The following is a 25,805-nucleotide window of genomic DNA, read 5'->3' as shown; positions in this document are numbered from 1 at the left end:
TGCGATGATACCTTGATGTAAAAGTTCCTGTAAGTGGTGACGTAACACTTCCTTTTTGTCAGGGTTCAACCGATATGGACGTTGGTGTTTGGGTCTAATGTCTGGATTAAGATGTATATGATGCTGAACCAGTTTTGTGAATCCTAAACTAGGATTTTCCTTTGTAACAAACAAATTTTTGTGTTCATAGTGTTTTTGGCAAATCAGATTACTGAGAATCAGACAAATGTGTTTTGCTAAGTCAAAGTTTGACATAAATGACTGAACATCATTAATTTTGACATCTACATTGTTACACTGGTTGTCAGCTTGACTGGGGCTTTGCAATGAAATGACGTGACATGTGTCATCTAACGGTGACAACTTTGCCAAACATTGGCCTCTTTTCAACAAAATATAAGAAGAGGTAGTATTAAAAACTTTCAAATAAATAACATGATTACGTGGAACAGTAATAACTGCTTTAGCAACTAGCAATCCCAAGTCTACTGCTTTGTTTGATGTCATACAAATACCTTGGGTACTAACATAAACAGACCTAGATACCTTAACCTGCACAATGCTCTCTGTGGAAGGTGGTAACTCAACATAAGTACCACATTTCAAATTACATGTTTTAAACTGTCGAGAAAAATCCCTATAGTTCAACACAATTTTGTGAGATGCTAAATATTCTGTACCTAGAATCAAGGGATGTGAAGTATTTCTAAGTATGTAAACAGATATAGAATGTTTACCAGAAGGAACTCTAACTTTCACAAAGAAGTACCCAGTACATCAACTTTCTGTCCACTAACAACCACAATCTCATTGTCTTTACAACAAGTTACTAAAGGGGTACAAGATTTTTGGGGTAGTGAACTAAATAATTCATATGACATAATATTGATTGTACTACCACCATCTAATAAAGCAGAAATGTTAACATGTTTAACTGACACAGGCATATTCAATATCTTTGATGAATTCTGAACAGTAACACTTGTATCATTGACAATATCAGAACTGTCTATATCAGAGGATGTTGACAAAACATTGCTACCATGAGTATGATTATGAAGACATGAATTTGCTACAGGTAAAGCACTGTCATTATCAGTGCAGGAAAATTCACACCTGCATGATTCACCGTTACGAACACACGGACGTGTACCAGGTAAAGAACTGTCACTGTCAGGAGAAACACAGTCACGCATATTGCACGGTTCACACAAATTCATCAGATTCATAGCAGGTTCTAAACTGTCACTGTCAGTAGAAACACATTCACGCGTTTTGCACGGTTCACACGAATTCATCAAATGCACAGCTGGTTCAAAACTGTCAGTAACAATGCGGCATTGTGGTTGACTGCGACGACGACGCTTTAGTTGCCCCTTTTGAGCTGCCCGCGTCCGTTGGCGCCCGAGCCTCTCTGATTTTCCGGAGAATGTGCAATCAGAGTGTAAAGTGGAATCTGAAGCAACATGTCCAAATTGCATGCAGAGTTGGCATTGCGTAGCTGGCTGACTGGCTTTGGATCCATTCCACTTACACATATTCCGTCGATGACCTGGACCCTGCCACTTGAAACAGATATCTATGTTGTCAGCACCACTGTGATGTTGGATTGGAGTAGATGTTGATCGTTTCAACATGTCAGTCAAGGGCATCACCTGGGCAGCAAGATTGTTGATTTGATCCTGCAGGTCACGTGCTGGCACATAAACTGCATTACATGAATGTGGAAGTGAAGTGTCAGTGTTGTGGTTTTTCGCACCGTTACCTGTACCATATCCCACTGATTCTCCTACTCGTGCACTTTGTAGTTAATCATCAAAGTTGGTTGGTCTCCCTGCACAAACAAAGAATTTTAACTGATGCGGGAGGCCATCAATAAATTTGGCCATCCAGTCTAGTTGGGACTTCTTCAGCTTTTTACCCAGCTTGAGGATATTAAAATAAAAGTCCTCCACAGTCAACCTTCCCAGATCCAGATTGTTAAACGCCTCCATCTCAGCGATAAGAGAACCATTTGCGCTTGGACTGAACGAGACATATTTATCCCTGAATGCATCAATCAAAAGTGACCATGATGTCTTAAATGTAGGTGGTAGGGTCTCGAACCACAGGAAGGCAGGTCCTAATAAGTATAGGGAAAACGCAGAAATTTTTGGAACATCATTTGTAATGCCCTGTAGTGTCATAGCAGCAATAAAGTCGGACACAAACTTCTCTGCATCTTCATGGGCGTACCCACTGGACTTTGACAAAGTAATTGGGATCATAAGTGTGTGGATGATAGGTGGCATTACACTTATAGGGGGAACGTATGGAGTAGATTGGTGCACAAAAATGTCATTTGGGGAAGGCCATTCGTGTGAAATACTCTGAGGAATGCCATGAAACAAAGCATGCTTAGGTAAGTTCGTATGTATGGGCTAGTTACACAATTCATCCATGGACGACAGAACACGGCTAATTTCTGGCGGGTTTATATCCCCTCGATCCGTACTGGGATCCATAATTATAATGATACAGTCGTATTTAAAACTTATCTTAGAGATTCCCGAAAAACGACATCACAGCAAAAATTCAATATGGCGGGAAACGTCAGCCATACGCACATGTATCTGGCCCGTGAATGTTTGTAGTTTCTCCAACTCACCCAAATGTATGACATCAAGTGACGTAAAAGTTTAGATTCTACACCATGTTATATAACCCTCTTTGGCTATTAAATATTTATGTAGAAATACAGCCACCAACACACAACTTCACAAGCACGTTTTCATCTTATTTATTTCGGAACTTACTTCAACAACATAGTAACAAAACCCAGCATGGTTTATGATATCCGGATTGCAATCCAATGTCATGGTCAATAACATAACACGTGGACATCAATTTCTAGCTCGCGCGGAAAAATAGGACTTCAAAGGTGCCGACAATTTTGAAAGTCCACCGTGTTTGGGGCAATTTTTTTCCACCGCGTTGCGTGGAACACGCATAAAACTCGTGTCGTGTACTGTAGTACGTCTATTTTAATGGCTGTGATTTCATACAGAAATTAAAGTAAGATGTAAACCAAAAACAATCGTTTTTGAAAAAAAAAACAACTGAGGGTATGAACTGTGATGCTTCACGTTGACATATGTTTCATTAAGCCCTAACACTTATATGAAAGGCGAAGATAAGGAGCACTGATCAATCTCATAAATCCTCTAGGCAATACAAAATAAAGAGTTGGGCAAACGCGGGTCCCTGGATATACCAGAGGTGGGATCAGGTGCTTAGGGGGACTAAGCATCCGTTGTCGACCGGTCACACCCGCTATGAGCCCTATATGTTGATCAGGTAAACGAAGTTTTCTGTTGTCAAAATCAGTGTGCCAAGAACGGCCTCAAATCGGTAAGAAACACGCCAGACCGCATTTGACCCAATGATAGATTGTGTTGGCAAACTAGATCATTATAACGACTTTAAACGAGACTGTTGAAAGCCTTGCACCATCAACTTGTTTGTCAGTAGCCTGCCTCGATTTAATAACTGATTATACACAGAACAAGCTCTTGCGTATCGAATCAGTAATACATGTGTAAATTTCAACGCATTACATACATGTATGATTGTCCTTCATTACAGAGCTGGATCACCGACAAACTGTCTGCAAGTCAGACTGAGGTTCTAGAAACAATTCAAAACGAAATTACTTTGGAGACGGGGTATCGACATGGGTATAGTAATTCTGTAACATATTTCAAATATGTTGTGCGGATTTCTGTATGATTGACTTTATCACTTTGAAATTTACGTTGCAGACAGATTTTACACCATGTCGCCAAGATAGAACCTGGAACTCAATATGTCTGTGAACAATTAGGACTTGTGGTTGATGCCACAAAAGAAAAAGATGCCTTTTTCTTCTTCTGTCGCAAACTTCCAATGGGTTTTACAGACATTAAATATCTGCTGGCGAATGAGGACACTGTTCTAAGTGACATGTTTGAGATACAGACTTGGAGATTTGTTCGGAAAACATTAAGAATTACCATCGACATTGAGGGTATTCCGAAACACAATGAACAATTCGGAGTGGTGTCCCAAGACGGTAATGTTGGGAAGATACAGGATTTCGAAAAGCTGGAAGAGGAAAATGTGAGGATCATTAGATGAATTAAAAATAATTAGCATCATCTAGAGATTTATTTCAATAAATACACGTATATTCGTTTGATTTGAATACTGTTAATCAATACTCTGAACTCAGTTGCACAAATGCTTGTTAAATTCAAATTAATTTTAGAACTAGATGTAACTGGTCGCGGTAGCTCAGTAGTAGAGCGTTCGCTTCATAACCGGGAGGTCGTGAGTTCGAGCCCTGTTCGGGCCATGGTCGCGTCAAACCTAAGACGTTAAGGAGGTATGATTCACCATTTGAAATTTGATATGGATTTACAACAATATTTTAAAATTAAAAAAAATGTAGTTTTAGTAGAAAGCAATCTGAAAAAAAAAAATCAAAACCCCTACTTGTCTCCAACCCGCGATCTACAGTTCTGTAGTCGACGTGCTAACCTACTGAGCTACTCAGCTAGGCAATGAACTTGGAAATGAATAGAGCAATACTGATATTTATAATTTCATCCATGTTTTAAAAGAAAGTCAGCCATTACGACGATGTAGTGTACATCCTTAAAATAGGTAGTGATTGCTCCTTCGCCAGATGCTCGGCATTTTGAAGTGAGAATCATGGTTCTTTCGGATTTGACCTTTAAAACGGAGGTCCCGTGTCGCGACAGACATTGGCACGCTAAAGAACCCTCACTAGTACGGCACTGAGTACCACGCATAAGTCTAAATTTGTGTTACTTCGCCTAAAGCTGTTGGCGTCGCAATTTAAGTAAAAAATTATCAACGAGACGTCAAAGAAAGAAAAAAAATCAATCAATATATAAATTAAAGCGAACAGTGTGTAGAGAAATAAAGAATAAAATACTAACGACAATTTTCAATATTTCTTCCCAGCTCTAAAATCATGAATACATGTATAATAAATCTTGAAGAATCTTGATACATGTACAATGTATATTGTTTTACTTTTAAAGATCACAAAAATAACAATAGACATCAGTCTAATGTCAAACAACACTACTACGTTTGCCATAAAAAGCACGCAGAAGGGAGAAACATTTGCCATTTCAAGGGGCTCACAAGATATCAGCCTGATATCTGAACCGGGAGCGGAAATACATCTACCAAGCGATGCCTTTAAGGATGTGGCAGAACTTACTGTAAAGGTATTGCTCAGCTTCGTATTTATATCACAAATTGTATGCATTGAAACATATACAGTATATGTGGACTAATCTCAAAAGTAACCAAGCCTTCCAACAAGCACCCTCAATATCGCTCTACCTGCAGTTAGCCCGACTACAATATTCCTTCCAAAACTTTCATCAGAAAATCTATCCTTTGTACTAATTTTCATCAGATATACAAGTTGTTGTTTGTTCAGAGAGAGAGAGAGAGAGAGAGAGAGAGAGAGAGAGAGACCAACACGGTGCCTCCTTAACGGCTGTAAAAACACAAAAAAATACCGCTTGATCATAACCTTGATGATTTCCAGGTCTTGGACTCTAACGATGCTAATAACGACGAGGAGGAAGCGACAGGACCACTAGTCCTAACTAATGTCATAGACATGACGGTGAGTGACGGTCAGCAACCACAAAAAGAATTGGTGATACGGCTACCTCTGCATTACGGTGACCAGGAGGAGCAGGATGTATGCGTTCTAGCCACGTCATTGGAAGAAGCAGACGACGAAAAGGACTGGGAGGTGCTCAGTAACTATATAAAAAATTATTGCAATAAATACTTATTCATTCAGCACGCACACGTGTATTAATGGCGAAAATTCATATACCTTCGTGTCTTTGCTGAACTGACGAAAAGTGCCGGATAGTAACGTCTAATATCATTAGACAGTTTCAGTTGTGTTAATAAACATTTTAATGTCAATCTTCATTGTTTTAGGTGTTAGAAGCTGAGACAGATTCCGCGGGGAAAACGGCTACCTTTAAAATCAATCATCTTTCAGTGTAAGTTAATATCATACATACTTGGTATGTAAGACGGTTGAAATACTAAGAATCTGCATGGTTAATTTTGCTGCAAATTATTCATTTTTTATGTTTTTGTTAATTTTTTTCCAGCTGTCTAGAATTTAGTACATATTTTTCACAACAATCTATTCTGATGATATACATATGTACTTATAATAATACCTTTTAGCGTCAAAGCTTACAACATTTTGGTACATAAATATAGATATTTGGTGCCCACAAATCCCCAGATAATATGTTTTATTATACCGATCCCGGTAGTTCAGTGGTAGTGCGTTCGCTTCGTTACCGTGAGGTCGTGAGTTCGAGCCCCGCTCATGCCATGACCGCCGCAAACCTAGGAAGTAAATGTCGGTAGTGATTGCTCTTTCGCCAAACTCTTGGCATTAAGATGTGAGAACCACGGGTCTTTCGGATATGACCTAAAAATGGAAGCCCCGTATAGCGGCAAGCGTTAGCACGTTAAAGGTCCCTTACTGCTGAGCGCTAAGCATAGGTCTGAATTTGTGGTACTTCACCTGCAGCTGGTGACGTCCCAACATGTATCAAGACATTAAGGTGGCTCACTACACCCTGACATAGTTTCTCAAATCAGTACTAATTGATTTAATCATAAAAGATATGATGATATATAATAAATGCACATACCAAAAAGGCAGAAAATGTGCAAATTTGGATAACAACATGATTTTCTAACAAAAGACTCCGGCGGATTTGAACTCGAGATCTGCGGTTCACCAGCCCAATGCTTTAACCACTGAGCTACGATGATAGACAAACAAATCGATTGATACAAACATTCTCACAAAACATTTAAATCGCCATCTTGTGACGTGGTGTCATACAGAGTATAAGCTTTAGTGTATTGAGCTACCCAAAGTCGCCATTTTGTGACGTAGTGTCATAAAGAGTATAAGCTTTAGTGTAGCGAGCTACCTTAATCACATAAAAACCAACCACATCATACATCTCGTATTAATCACGTACGTCCTTGGTCCCTTTTTGCTGATGACCAGCAGCATTTGAATGCGTGTTCGCCCATCCGTTTGTTTAGTATTTTAAATAACCCCGTAATCAGTACCATTTAAACTCCAGAATATCCTTGTAATCCATGCATAATTGTTACTTTAGTTACGCTGGCGCCAAGAAGAAAAATGTCAGAGAAAACAAACAAGAAGTGGTTGATGTTATACAACGGTCTCTGAGTGGGACCAAGAAAGTCATCATCCGCGCGTTCGCCCGCGAGAAGATAGAAGACAGAGTATTTTCACTCGTTCTGGAATGCATGATCCCCAGAAAACTAAGGAAAAGGAAGCGGAAGTGGGAGCTGGAGGGATACCAGTTGGTGGAACCTTATCTCGGGCCCTTCGTCACCCCCAGCAACCAAACTTTTCGGGCAAGATTTGAAATTTACATTAGAAAATATCAAAATAGTGTATGCTACACAATACGGGGTATTATTATGATTAACTTCAAATATAACGTGGAAACAAGAGAAACAAAGTTAGGATGATATATTTCTTACCCGATGCATTAAATCAGAGTGTTTTTAAAATTGTTTTTCACAGATAAGATTTAGCAACAATATTGAAATAGTTAGAGTTGGAAATTTAATGGAAGAAGAAAATAGCCAATCAAACGAAAATCAAGAGGAAGGTAAAAAAGATCAGGGAGAGGTTTTCAACGTCAATACTCAACCTTTCACTACGTTGGATTTTGTGGGCCGTGCAGGTATTAACTAATACACAAGTTCCGAGATTATCTCTACCCAGAGTTCGCGTTCCTAACACGCAAATATACCTCACGGTCAACTTAGCAGTCTTATACCACTTTCACGGTTAATGAAAATAAAACTCGCTATCAGGAAAAAGTAGGACAAGCAACTTATTGTAGTTTTTATGTCCCATTACAGTGGGTATCTACCTACATGTATTTAGTACAATCAATATCAACAAAATTCATTGCTTCTTCTGGTCACGCACGTCTGCTTAAAATTGATTTATTTACGTATGTTTGGCATCTAGTCGAAACTATATTTTCTTTGAGCACTTATGTGACGGGGGGTGGGGGGTGGGGGTTAGTTATTCCATTGAACGGGTATATGTACAGCGTTTACATATGCTGGGGACTGGTAATGTAGCTAATGTATTTCAAACCGCGGAGAACACTTTGAAGGGATGTAATGTTCATTTCACTATTTGAGTCAAATGCTTTTGCGATATCTTACAATACACATTACATATCGAACAGCCCTCGTATATACAATGTACCTACATATATGAAAGCACGTAGACTTATTCCTAATGGAGTCAGGGAGCATTTTTAAAAAGGAAAGGAAACCGGATAATACCCACGTGTCTAACCACCACGCCCTCTTACAACCAATGCAGATCACGAGGATTGAACTCGGGTCGCAGCCGTGAAAAGTGCTACCTCTACGACACCCAGGCACCCCTTTTGCTCAGATTTAACACAATTCTACATCTCGCTTGATTTCACAGTTGTATTACTAAACCGTAAAATCAATAAAAATTGGATTTCTAAAAATAATTATTGAAATCACGGTACTGATCGCAACTTCACTGTCAATTTCTACTTGCAGGATACAACTTCACTGTTGTCAATCTTAAGTGCAAAGAGAACAAACAGATCAAGGAGCAGGTCATAGTGGAAAAAGAAGTCGGAACTACGGAATGGATTTCCCAGACAGTGACTGATCCAGATTCTGGGTGTTTTAGAGTTAAGGAAAGGACTGAGAAGAAAAAAATACCAAAGCTTGTGTACGAACGTTTGGTAGACTTTCCTTTGTCTTTACGGAGCTCTAGAAAAGTTGAAAGCCAGAAGGAAGGTACAGTGTATTCTGCAACAAAAGACCCTCATTATTTTCAAGTATTTATATTGAGAATTTTGAAATAAATTTTAATAAAAAAGGCATAATGGCTGAAGAAAATGTACCGGGATGAAACAAATGCAACCTCATTGACGACTTCAGAGTATCACATTTCCTCTTGATCTATTTCTATTTTCACATAACTGATTTTTAGATACAGACTCTGGTGCGTGCTCCTACACCTCCAAAGTGTTCCGTTTCATTCCATGCAGACCGTTCATCGTTCCGTGCAAATCGCTCACTGTTCCCTGCTAATCGTTCAGCGTTCCGTGCAAACCGTTCACTGCCATAATCGTCCCGTGCAAGATCTAATCACGCCCAAAGGAACGTACAGATCGGTCACGCCACGCCCCAAAAAACTTAAAAACTGTGCAAGGCATTCCATTATGGGATCAGGAAATGACGCCATTGATTAGAATTCAAGCAATTACTTTAGAATTACATTTAAGGTTTAAGGTAAACTTTCAAACAAAATAATGATGTTAAAACCACCAGGCAGCGCAAAACCCAGTACATTCTTAGCTCCCGAAGCAATTTGAATACTCTCTCTCGTTCGTTATACTTGTATGACCAAGTTTTGTTATTAAGTAAAAGATTTGAAGGATTATTATAAAATGGATCAATATAATTTCTTTCTTAACCTTTTCTTTCAAGATCAAGAATATATTGAAAGTAATTCGACTTTAATAACCGCAAGAAAAACCAAATAATGCTGAAAAAATTAAGCGTGCGGGAGGGGGCTACAACTCCTCAGAATACCTGTGATTTTTTCGATCATTCTAATTATCTGTTTGTTTCTTTACTTAACCAAAGTTGATACATGTATTTTATGTTTCAATATTGAAATTTACAACCTGCAACTTACGATTTTAATGATCAAGGCTCCATTGGACCGGTTTTTTGTTGGGTTTTTTTTTACAATTTTATTGATATATTCCACTTTCTAGATTCATATTTGTAAGCTATGTTTCATGTACTGAAGCTGAACTTCTGTATGTTAAGTTATTTGCATACTATAAGCCATTATCAAATAGTGTTTATATCAATGTTTGAGTGCGGAGGTCGTGGCTATTGGAAAGGTTTAAATTTCATAACGTACAGTAGTGTTTGTTTTTTTCTGTCACCATATTTTCCTTTTTGATTTTTTTTTTGGAACGGCTAGAGTTCGTGTTGAACAACTACATTTTCGCGCCGATTGTCATAGTTTGGTTTTTCATTAGATCCACCTATGAGATCTTGCGATAACAAGGACGGCGGAACAGACAAATAATTGTGTATGTTGTACCTGATATTCAATGAAAAACACCTTTATTACACACCACGAAACGTAAAATTGGTACTCCTTTTAGTGTAAACAATATTAGAGAAAAACACACGGAGCTTATTATAAGTTATTCGTAAAAAAAAAAAAAAAAAAAAAAAATTAAAAAAAAATTTGTACCATTACGAAGATCCTATGGAAACATAGACCTCTCCCGAAAACGTCAGAATAAAACAAAATCGGATCGGGGAAGGCTACATTGTTGCAGCTAATGGTGTGGTTGTTCACTTCAGCGTCTGTGTGTGTAGAGGTGTCTCCATTAAGGAGTTCTAATAGTTAAGGTGTTCGCGGTAGCATAATATTGGATACTAATAATCTATATCAGTAATCTTACCTGCACATATACATGTATACGAAGATCTAATCATGATGCTGTTTTTATGACACGTTTTTTTTTATCACATTTAACAGATGTGCTCATTCCATCAGAGGCGACAGAAAAAACCTTCCAAAGTATTCTTGAAGATTTTGAGAAAACATATCCAAGTAAGGCAGTCAATATTCTCCACTTTCTACCTTAACATGACTTTTCCTAAACACACACTGAATTATAAATCATCATTCCTTGCGGACTTCCAAATATTTCCGCTTAAGGAAGTGTCCGATCTACATTATTCCTAAATTATTTTTCAAGAATCATTGGGTATTCAATCCGTAAAATTTTATCAAATGAAATATTGCTGAAAGATTATTTGAAATCGGCAAGACTTAAAGAAAATATTTAATATGTAAATTATCATTAATTAGGTTAATCATAATTTCCAAAGAAAAAAGATACCTGCTACCATGCTCTTTCAAAATATAATATTTTACATGCAGTTTTCTCGTGTTTGCACTCTGCATGTAAACTTTTGTTAATGATGTTTAATACAGCAAGTCACGTGCTCATGGGATAGTATCACACAGATAGTCACATGAAAGGTGACGATAACGAACAGGGAGCAATCTCACAACTATAGTATATAGTATATTGTTTTCAGTCACGACATTGTACCGCATAAATGTCCGGCGGATGGGACGTTAAAGGGTACCCCGTGTCAAGGATCATAACGTCCTTGACACGTACAATAATACTTTAACCGTAGGCTCGTTGGAAACTGTCAGAAAAACACAGAAAACTCTTCAAAACCCATCATACTTCATTTATTTAACCGCTGTGAAGTTGCTGAAATATTGGCAAAACGGTGTTAAACAAAAAGCAATCAATCAAATGTGTCACATAGTCAGTCAAATGGTCAAGTATATTACGTCAGTCACATTACATAGAAATAGTTAATCACATGATATGGTCACAGTCAGTCACATGCTATACTGTCACGCATTCCTCACATTATATCGTATCATATATTCACTTACATGATGTACTGCAGTACATTGAGTCATATGATATCTTAATAATCTTACAATCAGTCACGTGATATAGAGCCTTACAATGATTCACGTGATATAGAACCTTAAAATCAGTCACGTGATATAGAGCCTTACAATAAGTCACGTGATATAGAACCTTAAAACCATTCATTAGATATAGAGCCTTACAATAAGTCACGTGTTATAAAATCTTACTATCAGTCACATAATATAAAATCTACTTATCAGTCAAATGACATAGAGCCTTTCAATCAGTCACGTGATATATTTATACAACCAATCACATGATATAGAGCCTTACATTCAATCAATCACATGATATAGAGCTTTATAGTCAATAGATCACATGCTATAGAGCCTTACAATCAATCAGTCACATGATATACAGCCTTACAATCAATCAGTCACATGATATACAGCCTTACAATCAATCAGTCACATGATATAGAGCCTTACAGTCAATAGGTCACATGATATACAGCCTTACAATCAATCAAATGATATAGAGCCTTTCAATCAATCAGTCACATGATATACAGCCTTACAGTCAATAGGTCACATGATATACAGCCTTACAATCAATCAGTCACATGATATAGAGCCTTACAGTCAATAGGTCACATGATATACAGCCTTACAATCAATCAGTCACATGATATACAGCCTTACAATCAATCAAATGATATAGAGCCTTTCAATCAATCAGTCACATGATATACAGCCTTACAGTCAATAGGTCACATGGTATACAGCCTTACAATCAATCAGTCACATGATATACAGCCTTACAATAAATCAGTCACATGATATAGAGCCTTACAGTCAATAGGTCACATGTTATACAGCCTTTCAATCAATCAGTCACATGATATAGAGCTTTACGATCAATCAGTCACATGATATAGAGCCTTACAGTCAATAGGTCACATGATATACAGCCTTACAATCAATCAGTCACATGATATACAGCCTTACAATCAATCAGTCACGTGATATACAGCCTTACAATCAATCAGTCACATGATATAGAGCCTTACAGTCAATAGGTCACATGATATACAGCCTTACAATCAATCAGTCACATGATATACAGCCTTACAGTCAATAGGTCACATGATATACAGCCTTACAATCAATCAGTCACATGATATACAGCCTTATAGTCAATAGGTCACATGATACAGAGCTTTATAGTCAATAGATCACATGATATAGAGCCTTATAATCAATCAGTCACATGATATACAGCTTTATAGTCAATAGGTCACATGATATAGAGCTTTATAGTCAATAGATCACACAATATAGAGCCTTATAATCAATCAGTCACATGATATAGAGCCTTACAGTCAATAGGTCACATGATATACAGCCTTACAATCAATCAGTCACATGATATACAGCCTTACAGTCAATAGGTCACATGATATACAGCCTTACAATCAATCAGTCACATGATATACAGCCTTACAGTCAATAGGTCACATGATATACAGCCTTACAATCAATCAAATGATATAGAGCCTTTCAATAAAACACGTGATATAGAGCCTTAGAATAAGTCACGTGTTATAAAATCTTACAATCAGTCACATGATATACAGCCTTACAATCAGTCATGTGATATAGAGCCTTACAATCTGTCACGTGATATAGAAGTTACCATCTGTCTCGTGATAGAGACCCTTATAATCTGTCACATGATAGAGAACCTTACACTCAGTTTCGATCTTAAACCGTGCAATCAATCACATGATATAAACCCTTACAGTCACATGAAATATATTCTTACAATCAGTCACGTGATATATATAGAGGCTGTGCTACACATACAATTGTATGATGTACCCTATGAATGGATCCGTCGGTGGCTTAATCAAACAATAGCTCTAAATTTTGTACCCACCAAATTGGTACGGTAGCTTCATTTTACTTGCATTTTAGCCTTGTATAAAAGTTATATCTCTAGTATGAAAGGTGAAGATAATGAATAGTCATCAATCTAATGACTCCTATAAGTGAAACAAAATAAGGAGTTGTGCAAAAACGGACCCCTAGAATTACCAAAGGTGGAATTAGGTTAGGTGCCTAGGATGACCTTTCGACCGATCACACCCACCATGATCGGCTGATGTGATCGGTCGATAAGGGATCCTTACTCCTCCTTGGCACCTGATCCCACCTTTGGTATATCCAGGGGTCCGTGTTTGACTAACTCTCTAATTTGTATTGCTTATGGGAGTTATGAGATTGATCACTGTTCGTTATCTTCACCTTCCCTATATGTTGATCTGATAACGGAGTAATCCGTAGTAAAAAATCAGGGTGCCAAGAACGCGCTAATAATCGGTATGAAATACACCTGGCAGCATTTGGCCCAATGATAGGTTGTATTGGCAAACTAGATCGATATAACGACTATAAAATTTGCGAAATGCTGACTTTAAAGGAGACTTTTGAAACCCTTGTAATATCAATTTGTTTGTCAGTAACCTGACTCTATTTAAAAACTGATCATACGCAGAACAAGCTCTTGTGTATCGAATCAGTTGAGAGATATAAACACCATATGCAGGTGATAATGGAATATTGCAACATAAATATTGGAAGTTGACAATGGAGAAGGTGAAATTATTTCGTTTGTCGAACCGTTGAGTTGTTAGTTTGCCATCAATATCTATTTTTACATGTAATATATATTATGTACGAAGCAGATATGGAGGACTCTGTGGCGTATTTTATTTTGATGTGGATATATTGAATCGACATATGGATGGAGGTTATTATTGTTAATAGATAAAATATCGAAATATCTAAATTTCGAGTTGAAATATTTAATGTTGTTCTCTTAACACTTTATTGTAGGTACAGTTCCTGGTATGGACACCAAAACCCTTGGTATGATTGGGGGAAACATTGATAGAGAAGAGGCCAAAATCTTCGGAAGGAATCTCGGTTTATCGAAATCAGTCATAGAACGTTTTCTGAACATGTCTCAGCCAGCAGTACGAATGCTAATGAAATACAGAGGTCAATTAACGCATTACGGACAGAAGATCGTTCTTATTACATCTCTAAAGGCCATAGGGAGACAGGACCTGGTATTGATGCTCACGTCCACTTAGTCACGAGATATTTCTGGACCATTCTTGGTTATTCGAAGAAATTACACTTAATTTCAATTGATAAATTTTATTATTATCAAAAATCAAGTTCGTTTTGTTTTTTTCCATCTAAGTCCAATTTTCTACTTGATCTGATCGATGTATTATTGATATTATAAGTAGCTAAAATCCATGATGCGATCACATTTCAATAATTCAAAATGTCAGTAAAGTATTCTTGGAATTCTAACATACTATAGTGATGTATTCGAAATTTCAATTATTACTTAGGTCTATTTTCACTTTAATCATGAAGCCGGTTTTCTGCTTCCGAGAAAATATTCTCACACTCAAATTTTAGGAATCTACATAATAAATGAACCAAAACGCATATTTTAATTTTTACACAAGGAGCACTTTATAAAAATGAAAAGTGAAGATAACGAACAGTGATCAATCTCTTAACTCCTATAAGCAATACAAAATATACAGTTTGGCAAACAGGGACCCCAGGATATACAAAACGTGGGATGATGTGCCTAGGAGGAGTAAGCACCCCCTGTGAACCGGTCATACCCATCGTGACCCTATATCTTGATCAGATAAACGGGGTTATCCGTAGTCAAAATCATTGTGCCAAGAGCGGTCTAACAATCGGTATGAATTTCCTTGATTATCATTATGAAAAGGCGAAGATAACATAAATAGTGATAGTTCGTTCGCCAAACGCTCGGCATTTAGATGTGAGAATCACGTGACTTATCACACTCATGATAACTTCTCCCGTCTACTAAATGGGGCGGTCCTTCGGATGAGACTGGGAAAACCGGGGTAACGTGTCACAGCAGGTGTGGCATGATAACGATCCCTCCCTGTTTAAATACCAAAAGCGGCGAGCTTTTGCAGCCCTTCACCGGCAATGGTGACGTCTCAATATTAGTGAAACATTCTCGAGAGAGACGTTAAGCAATAGAGAATGAATCATTCTCCCGTTGAATTATCCAACACTATCTCACACTGATATATATTGTGTATGAATCTATATAGACACGTCTGCTCACTGTGGCTACATTTTATTAATTACTAACACATTAACATGCATTAAGCTACAATACAAGAGTTTCAACAGATTATCAAACATCAAATTCTGGAGAGTCAGTGCTTTTCATAGGTTATCCAATAGCAAATGTCAGAATCAATCACTGTTCCAAACATTGTCTTAATTATAGTTGGAAATGCAGGAGCAAACTTTACAATATAGAACTTTACAACAATACATTTATAACATTTCTTCCCTTTTATGTTATGAACATAAAACATTTGTAATATTCAAAAGAACACAAAACTAGTCTACTTAATTGATAATTAAAGTTCATCAGATTATGTTATTGTTACAATGTTTATGTACAAAGTCAACACTCTTCAATGAGTCTTTTGGTTTGTTTTCCCACACGGGTCGGATAGCCTTTATTTCACGGTTTCAGGGATGAGGCGTTTTCTGTGTGTGTATTGACCGGAGACTCGCTGATACATGGCGCGTTTGAGTCAGACGTCACGGACTCTTGTTCACATATTTCTGGCATAGGGTCATGTACATGCAACGAACACAGATTCATGTTTTGGTTTTAAATCATGCATTTGTTCCATTATCTTTTCCATACGCTTCATTGTACTGTTTTAACCTCATAAGATAATGGTCCTAATTTCGATCTCATCTATCCGTTAATCCATTTATCGTTATATTGATAATTCAGTACATTCACATGATCATTTCTCTTTGAATGTACTAGTTGTTCCTTTTTCTCCACGGCGTTGTTCATGCTTTTTTCTGCCATAATTGTTCTGGTATCTGTTCGTATCAAATCTAGGCATGTCCGTAGATTTCTTCCTTGAAATAATTTTGCTGGTGTTTCATTGGTTAAACTATACAGTGCGTTCCTATACAGCAAAAGGAAGTTGAGTTAAGTTCATGCTTCGTTTTAAAGTTTGCACAAAACTTTCGGCCAATCCATGAGGTGCTGGGTGATATGGAGCGGGTTTGAAATGTTTAACTCCAATTGTCTTTGTAAAATCATCAAATCCACATGACGTAAACTGTGGTCCATTGTCCGAGATTGACTGCTCTTGAATTCCATTCCTTGCAAAAACTGTACGTAGAATTTCAACGGTTTTAAATGATATCATTTAATTCATTTGGAAAACTTCAGGCCATTTAGAGTGCGCGTCAACCATGATGAGAAGACTCGTATCAAAAATGGTCCTGCAAAATAAACATGTATCCTCTGCCAGGGTGCTGAAGACCATTCCCAGGGATGTACTGGAAGAGTTTCCAATATTGCCTTCCGAATTTTTGTCGGAATTATGACTTAAATTCCCACATCGTACATCCCTGTTGTGTGGTAATTTCATCTCTACGATTGTAGAAGGGCATCAAGTATGTTTCTTCTGCTTTCTTCCATCACGATGTAACATTCTGGTAGACGCAGCTCCGCATAGGATTTCTTTTGCAATTTCCTTTGCAGTTATTGGCAAATTCTTTGTTTGCTCAAATTTAAAAATTCAGATGCATCTGGTCTGTCCTTAGCTTGTCATTCGACTCCGTGGGTAGTCAAGATAATGCATCTGAATGTGTGTGTTTCTTGGTACTTTTGTACACAATTTCATAGGTGAATCCTGACAAACACAGCATATCTTTGTAATCTTGAAACAGATGTTATTGGAATGCTTTTTGAAGGATTGAGAAAACTCCCCACTGAATCTTGGTGATCTGTAATCATAATTGTAAACTTCCGTACAAACGGGTAAGAATAGAATTTCTTACATGTAACTGCCCAATAAATCGCCAGTGTTTCCTTTTCAATTTGGTCATAGTTGCGCTCTGTTTTTGTCAACATTTTCCAGATGTAAGCAATCGGTCGTTCGCTTTTGCTCTCGAACTTGTGCGACAGCTATTGCGTACGGTGAAGCATCACAAACGAGACGTAGGCTCATTTCAGGGTCATAATGCGCCAGGACTGTATCGGATGTTATTAGCGTTATTGGGTTTTTTTTCGAAAGCCTTCGTTGGTTTCCTTTCCAAGACCTTTTCCCAACAATTCATGCAATGGTCTTGGTTCGTTTGCTAGATTAGGTAAAAATCTCTTGTGATGATTTACTAGACCAAGAAATTATCGAAGTTGAGTAAGGTTTTCAGGAGATGACGTCTTTAATACTGTTTCAATTTTGTCTTTGGTTTTCTAGATTCCCTCTTTAGTGACGTCATGTTCAATGTACTTAACGCTGTCTGTCAAAAATTCACATTTTTCAATGTTAGCTTTCAATCCAAGAAGAACACTATCCAAGTTTCTTTTTGGTTTACGTGTGACAATCACGTTGCCTAAGATACAGGGAACTCCTGGTTTTCCTTGTAGAATCTGGTGCATAGTTCTTTGTTAAATTGATGACGATGGTACTACCCTGTTTAACAATCTGTTGTATCGATATAGTCCTTTATGAGTATTAAAACCACTTCCATGTGTAGATAAGCCTGTCTCAAATCTATTTAAGAGAAATGTTCTCCATGAGACAATAGCCCAAAAATATAAATTTTTGGAGAGGGATAACGAGTGTTTTTGACGTTTTCCCATTCAAATTCAATTCTATCAGCCATGATCTTCTTAAAAAAGGTTGTTCTATTTGTTACCACGTAGCGCTCACAAGCGGCATTTTGTATAGTGTGTTCCACGTTTACATCTAGAACCCCTACTGATTCCAATGTTTCTCCAAAGTACGATCGTACGTAGGGAATTTAATATTGCTCGATTTCAATGGCTGCTTTCCGAATAGTTCTCGGAACATTTCTTCTAATATCACAGATTCAACCGATCCGGTATCTAATTCCATTTGAATATCCTTTCCATTGACTCTGATATTTAAGAGTACCACACAATCATCATATTTGATGACGGAATTTATGCTTAATTTTTCTATTGCGCATGACGAATCGCTGTTATCGCTTTCACTTTGGTCCACACTTCTTACCCATGTCTTTTGTTTGACTGTTTTGAACATGTATAAAAATATATACAGAACAACTTGGCCTTTCGGGATGCAGTGACATTGGACATGCGCTTGAACATGTGTATGGCGTTCTTGTACAATCTTACCACTTGTTTTCACTTATACGAGAAGAGTCCTGTGGAGATCCGGGTTAGAATAGGTCCTCAGTACACCTTGCTTGTCGTAGAAAAAGACTAGATGGGGCTGTCCTTCGGATGAGACTGCAAAAACCGAGTTCCCGTGTCACAGCAGGTGTGGCACGATAAATATCCTCCCTGCTCAAAGGCCATAAGTGCTGAGCATAGACCAAAATTTTGCAGCCCTTCACCGGCAGTGGTGACATCTCCATATGAGCGAAATATTCTCGAGAGGGACGTTAAACAATATTCAATCAATCAATATACGAGAAGAATGTAAAAATAATATAAGCTTATATTTTTGCAATTAAAGGACACATCGCATGTTTCTGAACTTTTTAATTTTTTCAGCAAAATTAATTCATTTCATGCCTAAAACTACGTTACATATCTTTTAAATAAAACAGTTTGCGTAGTTTTCGAGTCTGAAAGCGATGAAATTCAAATTTTGCGATATGCATATTTTCTTCGATATTTTACGCGCCATTATGTGACGTCATATGAGACCTCGAGCGACAAGATTTGTAAAGAATTGTTAGCCATTTCATAAACAGAGTAGATTTAATTGACAAAAAAACAAAAAAAACAATTACCACATTAACGGTTTGTAAATAACACTGCATTAGGGTGTTTTGTGCCGTTTAAGGGTATACTTGCTGTCAGTAGAGAGGATTTGGACTGTGTTTTTTTTTTCAATTTTCGAAGGAAGGTATGAGGGACAAGACTTGAATATTTTTTGTCGGCACAACGACTTTGCTATAAAAAACCAGTAGAATTTGTCCCTGTACTTTTTCAAACAAGCACTTGGACAAAACGTACCGGTAGATTAACTGTGTGAAAATGGTTCTATCGAAGCTACGCACTGTTACATGTAGGGCTACGGCATGTGCTTTCTGTTCTGCTCTCAAATTCAATACACACTCGCACCAACTGACCTTCACCTTGTAACAACATATAGGCAGAACCTGTGATCGGAGTTTCTACCAACTGGTAGTTTTAAAAAAGAAATTTAAAGATAAAAGATAATTGAACTTTCAATTATAAATAATAAAATGTGATATTTTCCAACTTTGAATTGAATTATAATTAGGCCTAATGCTTTCATTTTTTTTAAGGAACGCGTACGTAACAACAACAGCACGCCGCACTCCCACTTCCTAAGTAACAACATATAAATTAAAAAAGTAATGATTAATAAAATTGCTTGAATATAATAATTTAAAAGTATTGTGATTTTCACTATAAATTTGATCATTTTTATTTATTTATTTATTTCGAAATGCACCCGTGACGGTATGCCTAGTTGTCAATGATACGTAATCGTATCATAATTTAGGCCTATCTAACCTATCCAAAAATAAATTTAATAATAATTACACTGTTTATTTTAGAAAAGCAACAACGCTAATTACAGTTGTTTAAAGAAATGGCATTATCTAATAGTGTTTAGACAGCGATCTCATGTAAACATTATTTACTCGCAAATGCAGATGTCATATACTCGCTTTCCTCGCTACATTTGGGTCGCTATTTGTATGCATTAATGGCTAAAAGATATACGATTCGGGAAATTTGTCAACATCGAAATAAATGTTATCCATGGTAAATAAATTAGGCCCCTAAAACCCGAGTTTTTAAAAATATCTAACATTACTTTTACAACAAGTTGATTGACGAAGGTCGCATATGACGTCACTGTACCATGTGACTGTGACTACCTATCTAATTAACTAGGCTCTTTGAAATCGGGGCTTAGATTTAAGTCCGCATTGTGGCTAATTATCGCAGAACTTCAACGAACGAACTATTACAATTAATTTCTATAAGCATAAGGAAGACAAAATGCATATAATTCTGTATACTTTGAAAACACGAGATGTGTCCTTTAAGTTCTTCACAAACAAAAGGAACTGAACAACAATAAATGACAAGAAATGTATGTTTGAAATTTACGTAATACTATTTTTCAACCTATTGTCCTATATTGTCATTATATTCTCCGCCAACACATTTTCTTTAGCTCTTGTCTGAATTCGTTATCAGTGAACAGGTAGACGAACGGATTCAGAATTCCGTTGAGTGCTACGATATCTGGAAAATATTCCTCCACCACATCCTCCAGTTTGGAAATTCTCTGTCTTGGGAAGAAGTATCTCTTTGTGACTATAATGAACTGGAACACTGTCTGAGAAATAAAACTGACTATCAAAAACATGGATATAATGGCGAATCTAATTGCAACACGCCTGTTCCGTTCCGAATCCTGATCGTCTGCTGACTTTTTAGCGCGATTACTCCTTTTCTTAGGTGTTTCACTACCCGACGTTTCTTGTCCAGATTTGGAACTGATGCTACTAACTCCGTATCTCATTTTCTGTTTTGATCTTGCTTTCTTGACCAGAGCTGTTCGTATTCTTATTTGTAATACAATAGTTATTATAATAACAATTGCAGCTGCAGCGAAGACAAACCCTAAATGTAGAATTGGTAACAAATCTCTGTCATTTTTGTTTTCAATAGCACACCTGGTAGCATTAATATCTTCGACTGACACATACCTCTTCCCATGAATCAAATAAATCGGGAAATCTACAAGAAAGCTTAGTAAGACTGTGCTCATGGATATAATCGTTGATTGAGCGACTGTGATCTGTGGCTTAAAAGGTGTACATATTTTTTTGTACCTCTCAAATGCAATGAAACCAATGATTAAGACAGAGGCATAACCAACAGAATTCCCTATATAGTGAGAAATTTTACATATAATGGACGAGTAATAATCATTGCTCTGATTGTAGACATATACCATCCGGTTAATCTCTTTTACAAAATGTGCAATACAGGTAAACAGGTCGACAATTGATAAAAATATCACGAAGATTCTGTAATTGGATGATGCATTAATACGTGTACGAAAGACGTGTAGAACTAAAATGTTTCCAATGATTCCTGTCAGATTGAAGAGATAGCTTGCAGCGCCCAGTGGAGCCCTCTCCTTCCTCCCTTCTATGTTTTGTTCCAGCAAAAGTACATTTCCCATACTGACGCCTTCTTTAATACAGGCAAAAACCTAGAAGGAAAACATAAATTGAGAGATCTTGGAATGCCTTAGTAAAGACCGCTTACGTTAGCTCAGTGATAGTGCGAGGGGTCGTGAGTTCGAGCCAGCTCGGTGAAACCAAAATATGTAAACATAGGTATTGATTGCTCCTTCGCCAAACGCTCGAAATTTAGAAGTGAGAATATATGATCTTAAAAACTGAGGTCGCAGCAGCGGTTTGCACGTTTGAGATCCCTCACTGCAACGGTCCTGGGTGCTACATGTAAGCATAGGTCTTTTGTGGTACTTTACCTACAAGCTAGTGACGTCTCAAGCTAGTGACGTCTCAATATGAGTGACGTAAAACAAACGGGGCGTAAAACAAACAACGACGAAACTTTAGTATAATACTGGTCTATGACATGAACGATGTGAGGGACGGACTACCTGAGTGAAACATCCCGGTCACGGTAACCTAATAATTATGGGGCTCACCTGGAAGCCGGGTTCCATTTTCGATCGCGGTGATTTTTCAGATCTAACCTTAGAAAGGAAGGCTCCGAGTCATCGTATTCATTGGTGCAATAAATAAGCCTCATTGCTACGGCAGAAAGCGCCATACTTGAGTTAAAAAAACGTGGTACATCACATGAAGCTGACATTTGTACATAGGTGGAAAAATTCGCAGATGGGAAGTACAAGTCCTTTGTACAATGAAGAAATATTGCATGTAGTTAAAATTCTCAATACAGTCTACTTACAGATAAGATCCGTCTCTTGTTTCAGTTGTATAAGAAATAGATAACGTTTGGTCAGCTAGGTTGGCTTTCACTTTCTGTTTTGCCCTCGGTCAGTTTTACTTCAGCTCTGGGTTCACGTAGAGTCTACTCAGTTAATCTGGAAAACAAATATGTGGAACATTAACGGGGCATGGACACGATTTGAAAATTTCCAAATTTTACTTTTCCATTTCTAATGTCTACAATGCTTAACTAAGGTACGTGTCAGCAAACAATCAAATGTCAGCTGTCGAGTTACAAGAGAAATACAGAGTTCACAATTCTTTGTCATCTAAACAATGCTCGTGTCGTGGTTGTGTTTACATAGTTAAATATACTAATACAAGTTTCAATTAGAGCAGAGTTTTCACTTTTTGTAGCAGTGTGTTTTACCTTGTATATATTATATGATACCATATTTTAATAAACATGAATAGTGCATATGAATTAAAAGCGCATTTTATGATTTAAGTCAAACTCCCAGATCCACCCCTTTATTTACTTAGTGTAATAGGTGAGTGAAAAGGTTCACAGGTCTTGGTATTTCATTGGCTGTAGAACTGAGTTTTATTCAGTTAGAATCTAGAGAGTTTTTGGTCAGGTTGGTCGTGGCTTGCTTTTAAGCAGTTTTAGTATCTTTGTGCTGATTTGGCATTTTGGTTTTGACAAAGACATTATTAGACCTTCAAATCCAGACCTGACAGTAAGTACTAATTTTATTAACATTTATCTTCATAATATGTATATATAACTAATATCACTGTTTGAGAGAAGAGTGAAAGTTTAAATATTATGAAGAACAGTAAATATCAATTTAAAGTTATTTCCTCTCAGTATATGCTTATCTTATATCTATAGTTATTATAGTGTATATAGTACTGTAATGATATATTTGTTATAAATAGATTAGAAGCATCCAGGCAGCATTTTGATGTTTGCATGCATTGGGCCTTGTCCCATAGATAGGTAATTATAAGATATTACCTTTTATTATATTGAAAACATGTAATTTCATAGTGTTACATTATTTGTAATGCAACTGTAAATATTTGAGTAAAGTATATTTTACTATATTTGAATTAAGGGAGATAACTCTTAAGGTTGAAATGTACTCTCTATTGATTGTAAATTGCTGTGATATTCATTGTTAATATTTTGTCTTTTAGGGCCATTTATTTTTGTAATCAACATTATGTAATCATCGTCATCATCCTTATTTGTTTTACCGTACAATAAATGACTGCATTGTGAACCCTAAGCCAGGAGTTGGTTATTTCTACATTACAAACCACCACCCCTGCAACATTTGGCGCCCACGTTGGGACCCTGGATGTCTTCCTATTTTGACGAGATGAATGGAATAACGAGCTAAGGATCAGGTCGACCGAGTGTGATTAACTGTGAAATTCTGTGAGCCGTGTCTGTATTGTGCACGTGTACAGCTGTGAACTTCAGTGATTCCGAAACTGGCCAGTATCTACTCTAGAGGTATTGTGTACGTACACTAACTGTATATAGAATTGTCAATTATATGTGTATATAGTATTTACAGGCATGCCGTAGTGTATTTTAAATTTTTGCATAAAAACTATTATGTGAACAACACCATGTGAATGCTAGCTGTAGTCTAAGGAAGATGTAATTTTTTTTTACTATTTTCACTTATATTTTGGGTATTTAAATCCAGTACTGGTTATTATCAGCTTATTATCGTATTTTGGTCATCTCTTTTGGAATATATTATATCAATTTTGATTAATAGTATGTAATCATTTTTTTTCAATTTTGTTAATTGTTAAATTTAATTTTTTTTACTGATAATTTTTTAAAAAATTAAAACCAATTAAAGTTAGGTAATTAGTGAGAATTGTGTGAAAAAGTCCTGAGCACAGCATTCAACTCCCCATTTCTTTTTCAGTTTATTTTAACAATAATATTTGACAGATTCTGCTGACCTTATAGACAGTGACATATCTGGAGTGGTGTATTGTTTGTGTTTATCAGTTAATTTACAAGTTTACTCAATCAGTTATTGTGAGTTTGTCAAGTCTGCAGTTGTTATGGGAAATTATGTAGTTACTGAATCTGATCAAAGTATGTCTGCCGTTATTATCCCGCACACCATAGATATAAAATTTAGATTTAGTGTAGTAGATAGTATTTAGATCCGCGCCCGTCATTTCGAGGTTCGTATTTAAGATCGGGTTCGAAGTCCGTATTTAAAAGTTTACCGGAAGTCGATTTGTTTTGATGTTTTCTTGAAGAACTAAGAAGATTTTGTCCTTTTCTCAGTCATATAGGTAAAGAGGGTAGTTTTAAATACACAGTAAAGTTATCATTAGTTACTGGAATCATACTCATTCGTCTGACTTTGCGTAAATAAATTTTTGCCCATTCAATTACCAAATTTTGTTGACGTTTAGACTTATGTCAACTTCACGTGTTTTGTGTTATTATTTAAAGAACTTTGCGCTAAAACAAGTCTGTTTTGAGGGGTCAACAATCACTGAATGAGATTGAAATCTGGTTTCAGTATTTGTGTGGTTTTTTTCAGCTTTATTCTTTTCCAGGAATTATTTTTTTAATGCAGACTTATTTGATGATTTTCTCATTTGAAGTTGTAATATGTTGCACGATTTGCAAACCGGAAGTGCATTTCTACATTCTGGAAACATCAACTGTTTACATGAGTAGTGTTTGTTTACATTGACTATGCAAATATTTTATTCCTTTTATACTGTATGCTTGTATTGCAATCATGTACAGTCATGCACATTGTTGTTTGATATTGATTGAACATGGAATAATTGACAAATGCATTTCTCTCTGATATTTAATATCATTGTGTGTACTTTGTATGTCTCGATAGGTACTTGCAGTGTAATTTCATACTATTGTACTATGGAGTTCTCGACAAAAGAGACTGAAAACATTGTCAATGCTTTTAAAGAAATGGATGTTAAACCAAATGTAGATTCACCACAAAGCTTTATAGAATGGATGTCTGATTATAGTGGT

The 25,805-nt window shown here is 36.7% G+C and overlaps 2 protein-coding genes across 2 annotated transcripts in view; one reads left to right on the top strand and one right to left on the bottom strand.

Moving 5' to 3' along the window:
* The window catches only part of LOC125665632 (uncharacterized), a 30,774-nt gene extending 15,329 nt beyond the window's left edge, over window positions 1-15,445 (top strand). Inside the window, exons 7-16 of the mRNA XM_048898375.2 lie at window positions 3,625-3,716; window positions 3,801-4,137; window positions 5,088-5,279; window positions 5,609-5,821; window positions 6,019-6,083; window positions 7,239-7,503; window positions 7,676-7,838; window positions 8,710-8,955; window positions 10,730-10,804; window positions 14,555-15,445. Coding sequence (XP_048754332.2) covers window positions 3,625-3,716; window positions 3,801-4,137; window positions 5,088-5,279; window positions 5,609-5,821; window positions 6,019-6,083; window positions 7,239-7,503; window positions 7,676-7,838; window positions 8,710-8,955; window positions 10,730-10,804; window positions 14,555-14,814 — 1,908 coding nt within the window. The 3' untranslated portion in view covers window positions 14,815-15,445. The remainder of the gene's footprint in view (window positions 1-3,624; window positions 3,717-3,800; window positions 4,138-5,087; window positions 5,280-5,608; window positions 5,822-6,018; window positions 6,084-7,238; window positions 7,504-7,675; window positions 7,839-8,709; window positions 8,956-10,729; window positions 10,805-14,554) is intronic.
* A 5,513-nt stretch (window positions 15,446-20,958) lies between these two features.
* On the bottom strand, window positions 20,959-22,521 carry LOC130050682 (uncharacterized). The gene is made up of 3 exons (XM_056150899.1): window positions 22,504-22,521; window positions 21,882-22,038; window positions 20,959-21,440 (listed from the first exon to the last, which is right to left on the bottom strand). Exons 1-3 carry the CDS (start codon window positions 22,519-22,521, stop codon window positions 20,959-20,961), a joined length of 657 nt encoding a protein of 218 aa, XP_056006874.1.
* Window positions 22,522-25,805: the final 3,284 nt, after the last annotated feature.

Source organism: Ostrea edulis, chromosome 10 (genome assembly GCF_947568905.1).
Source record: "Ostrea edulis chromosome 10, xbOstEdul1.1, whole genome shotgun sequence".
NCBI classification, from domain to species: Eukaryota; Metazoa; Mollusca; class Bivalvia; order Ostreida; family Ostreidae; genus Ostrea; species Ostrea edulis.
Note: the sequence above shows the minus strand (reverse complement) of the source record. Positions and strands in the feature narration are given on the sequence as shown.

Excerpts from the sequence above, each read along its gene's own strand:
- LOC130050682 (XM_056150899.1), bottom strand. Across the intron at positions 21,441-21,881 it reads TTTAGTTCTACACGTCTTTC|GGTTTGTCTTCGCTGCAGCT; the intron begins GTACACGTATTA and ends TTCTACATTTAG.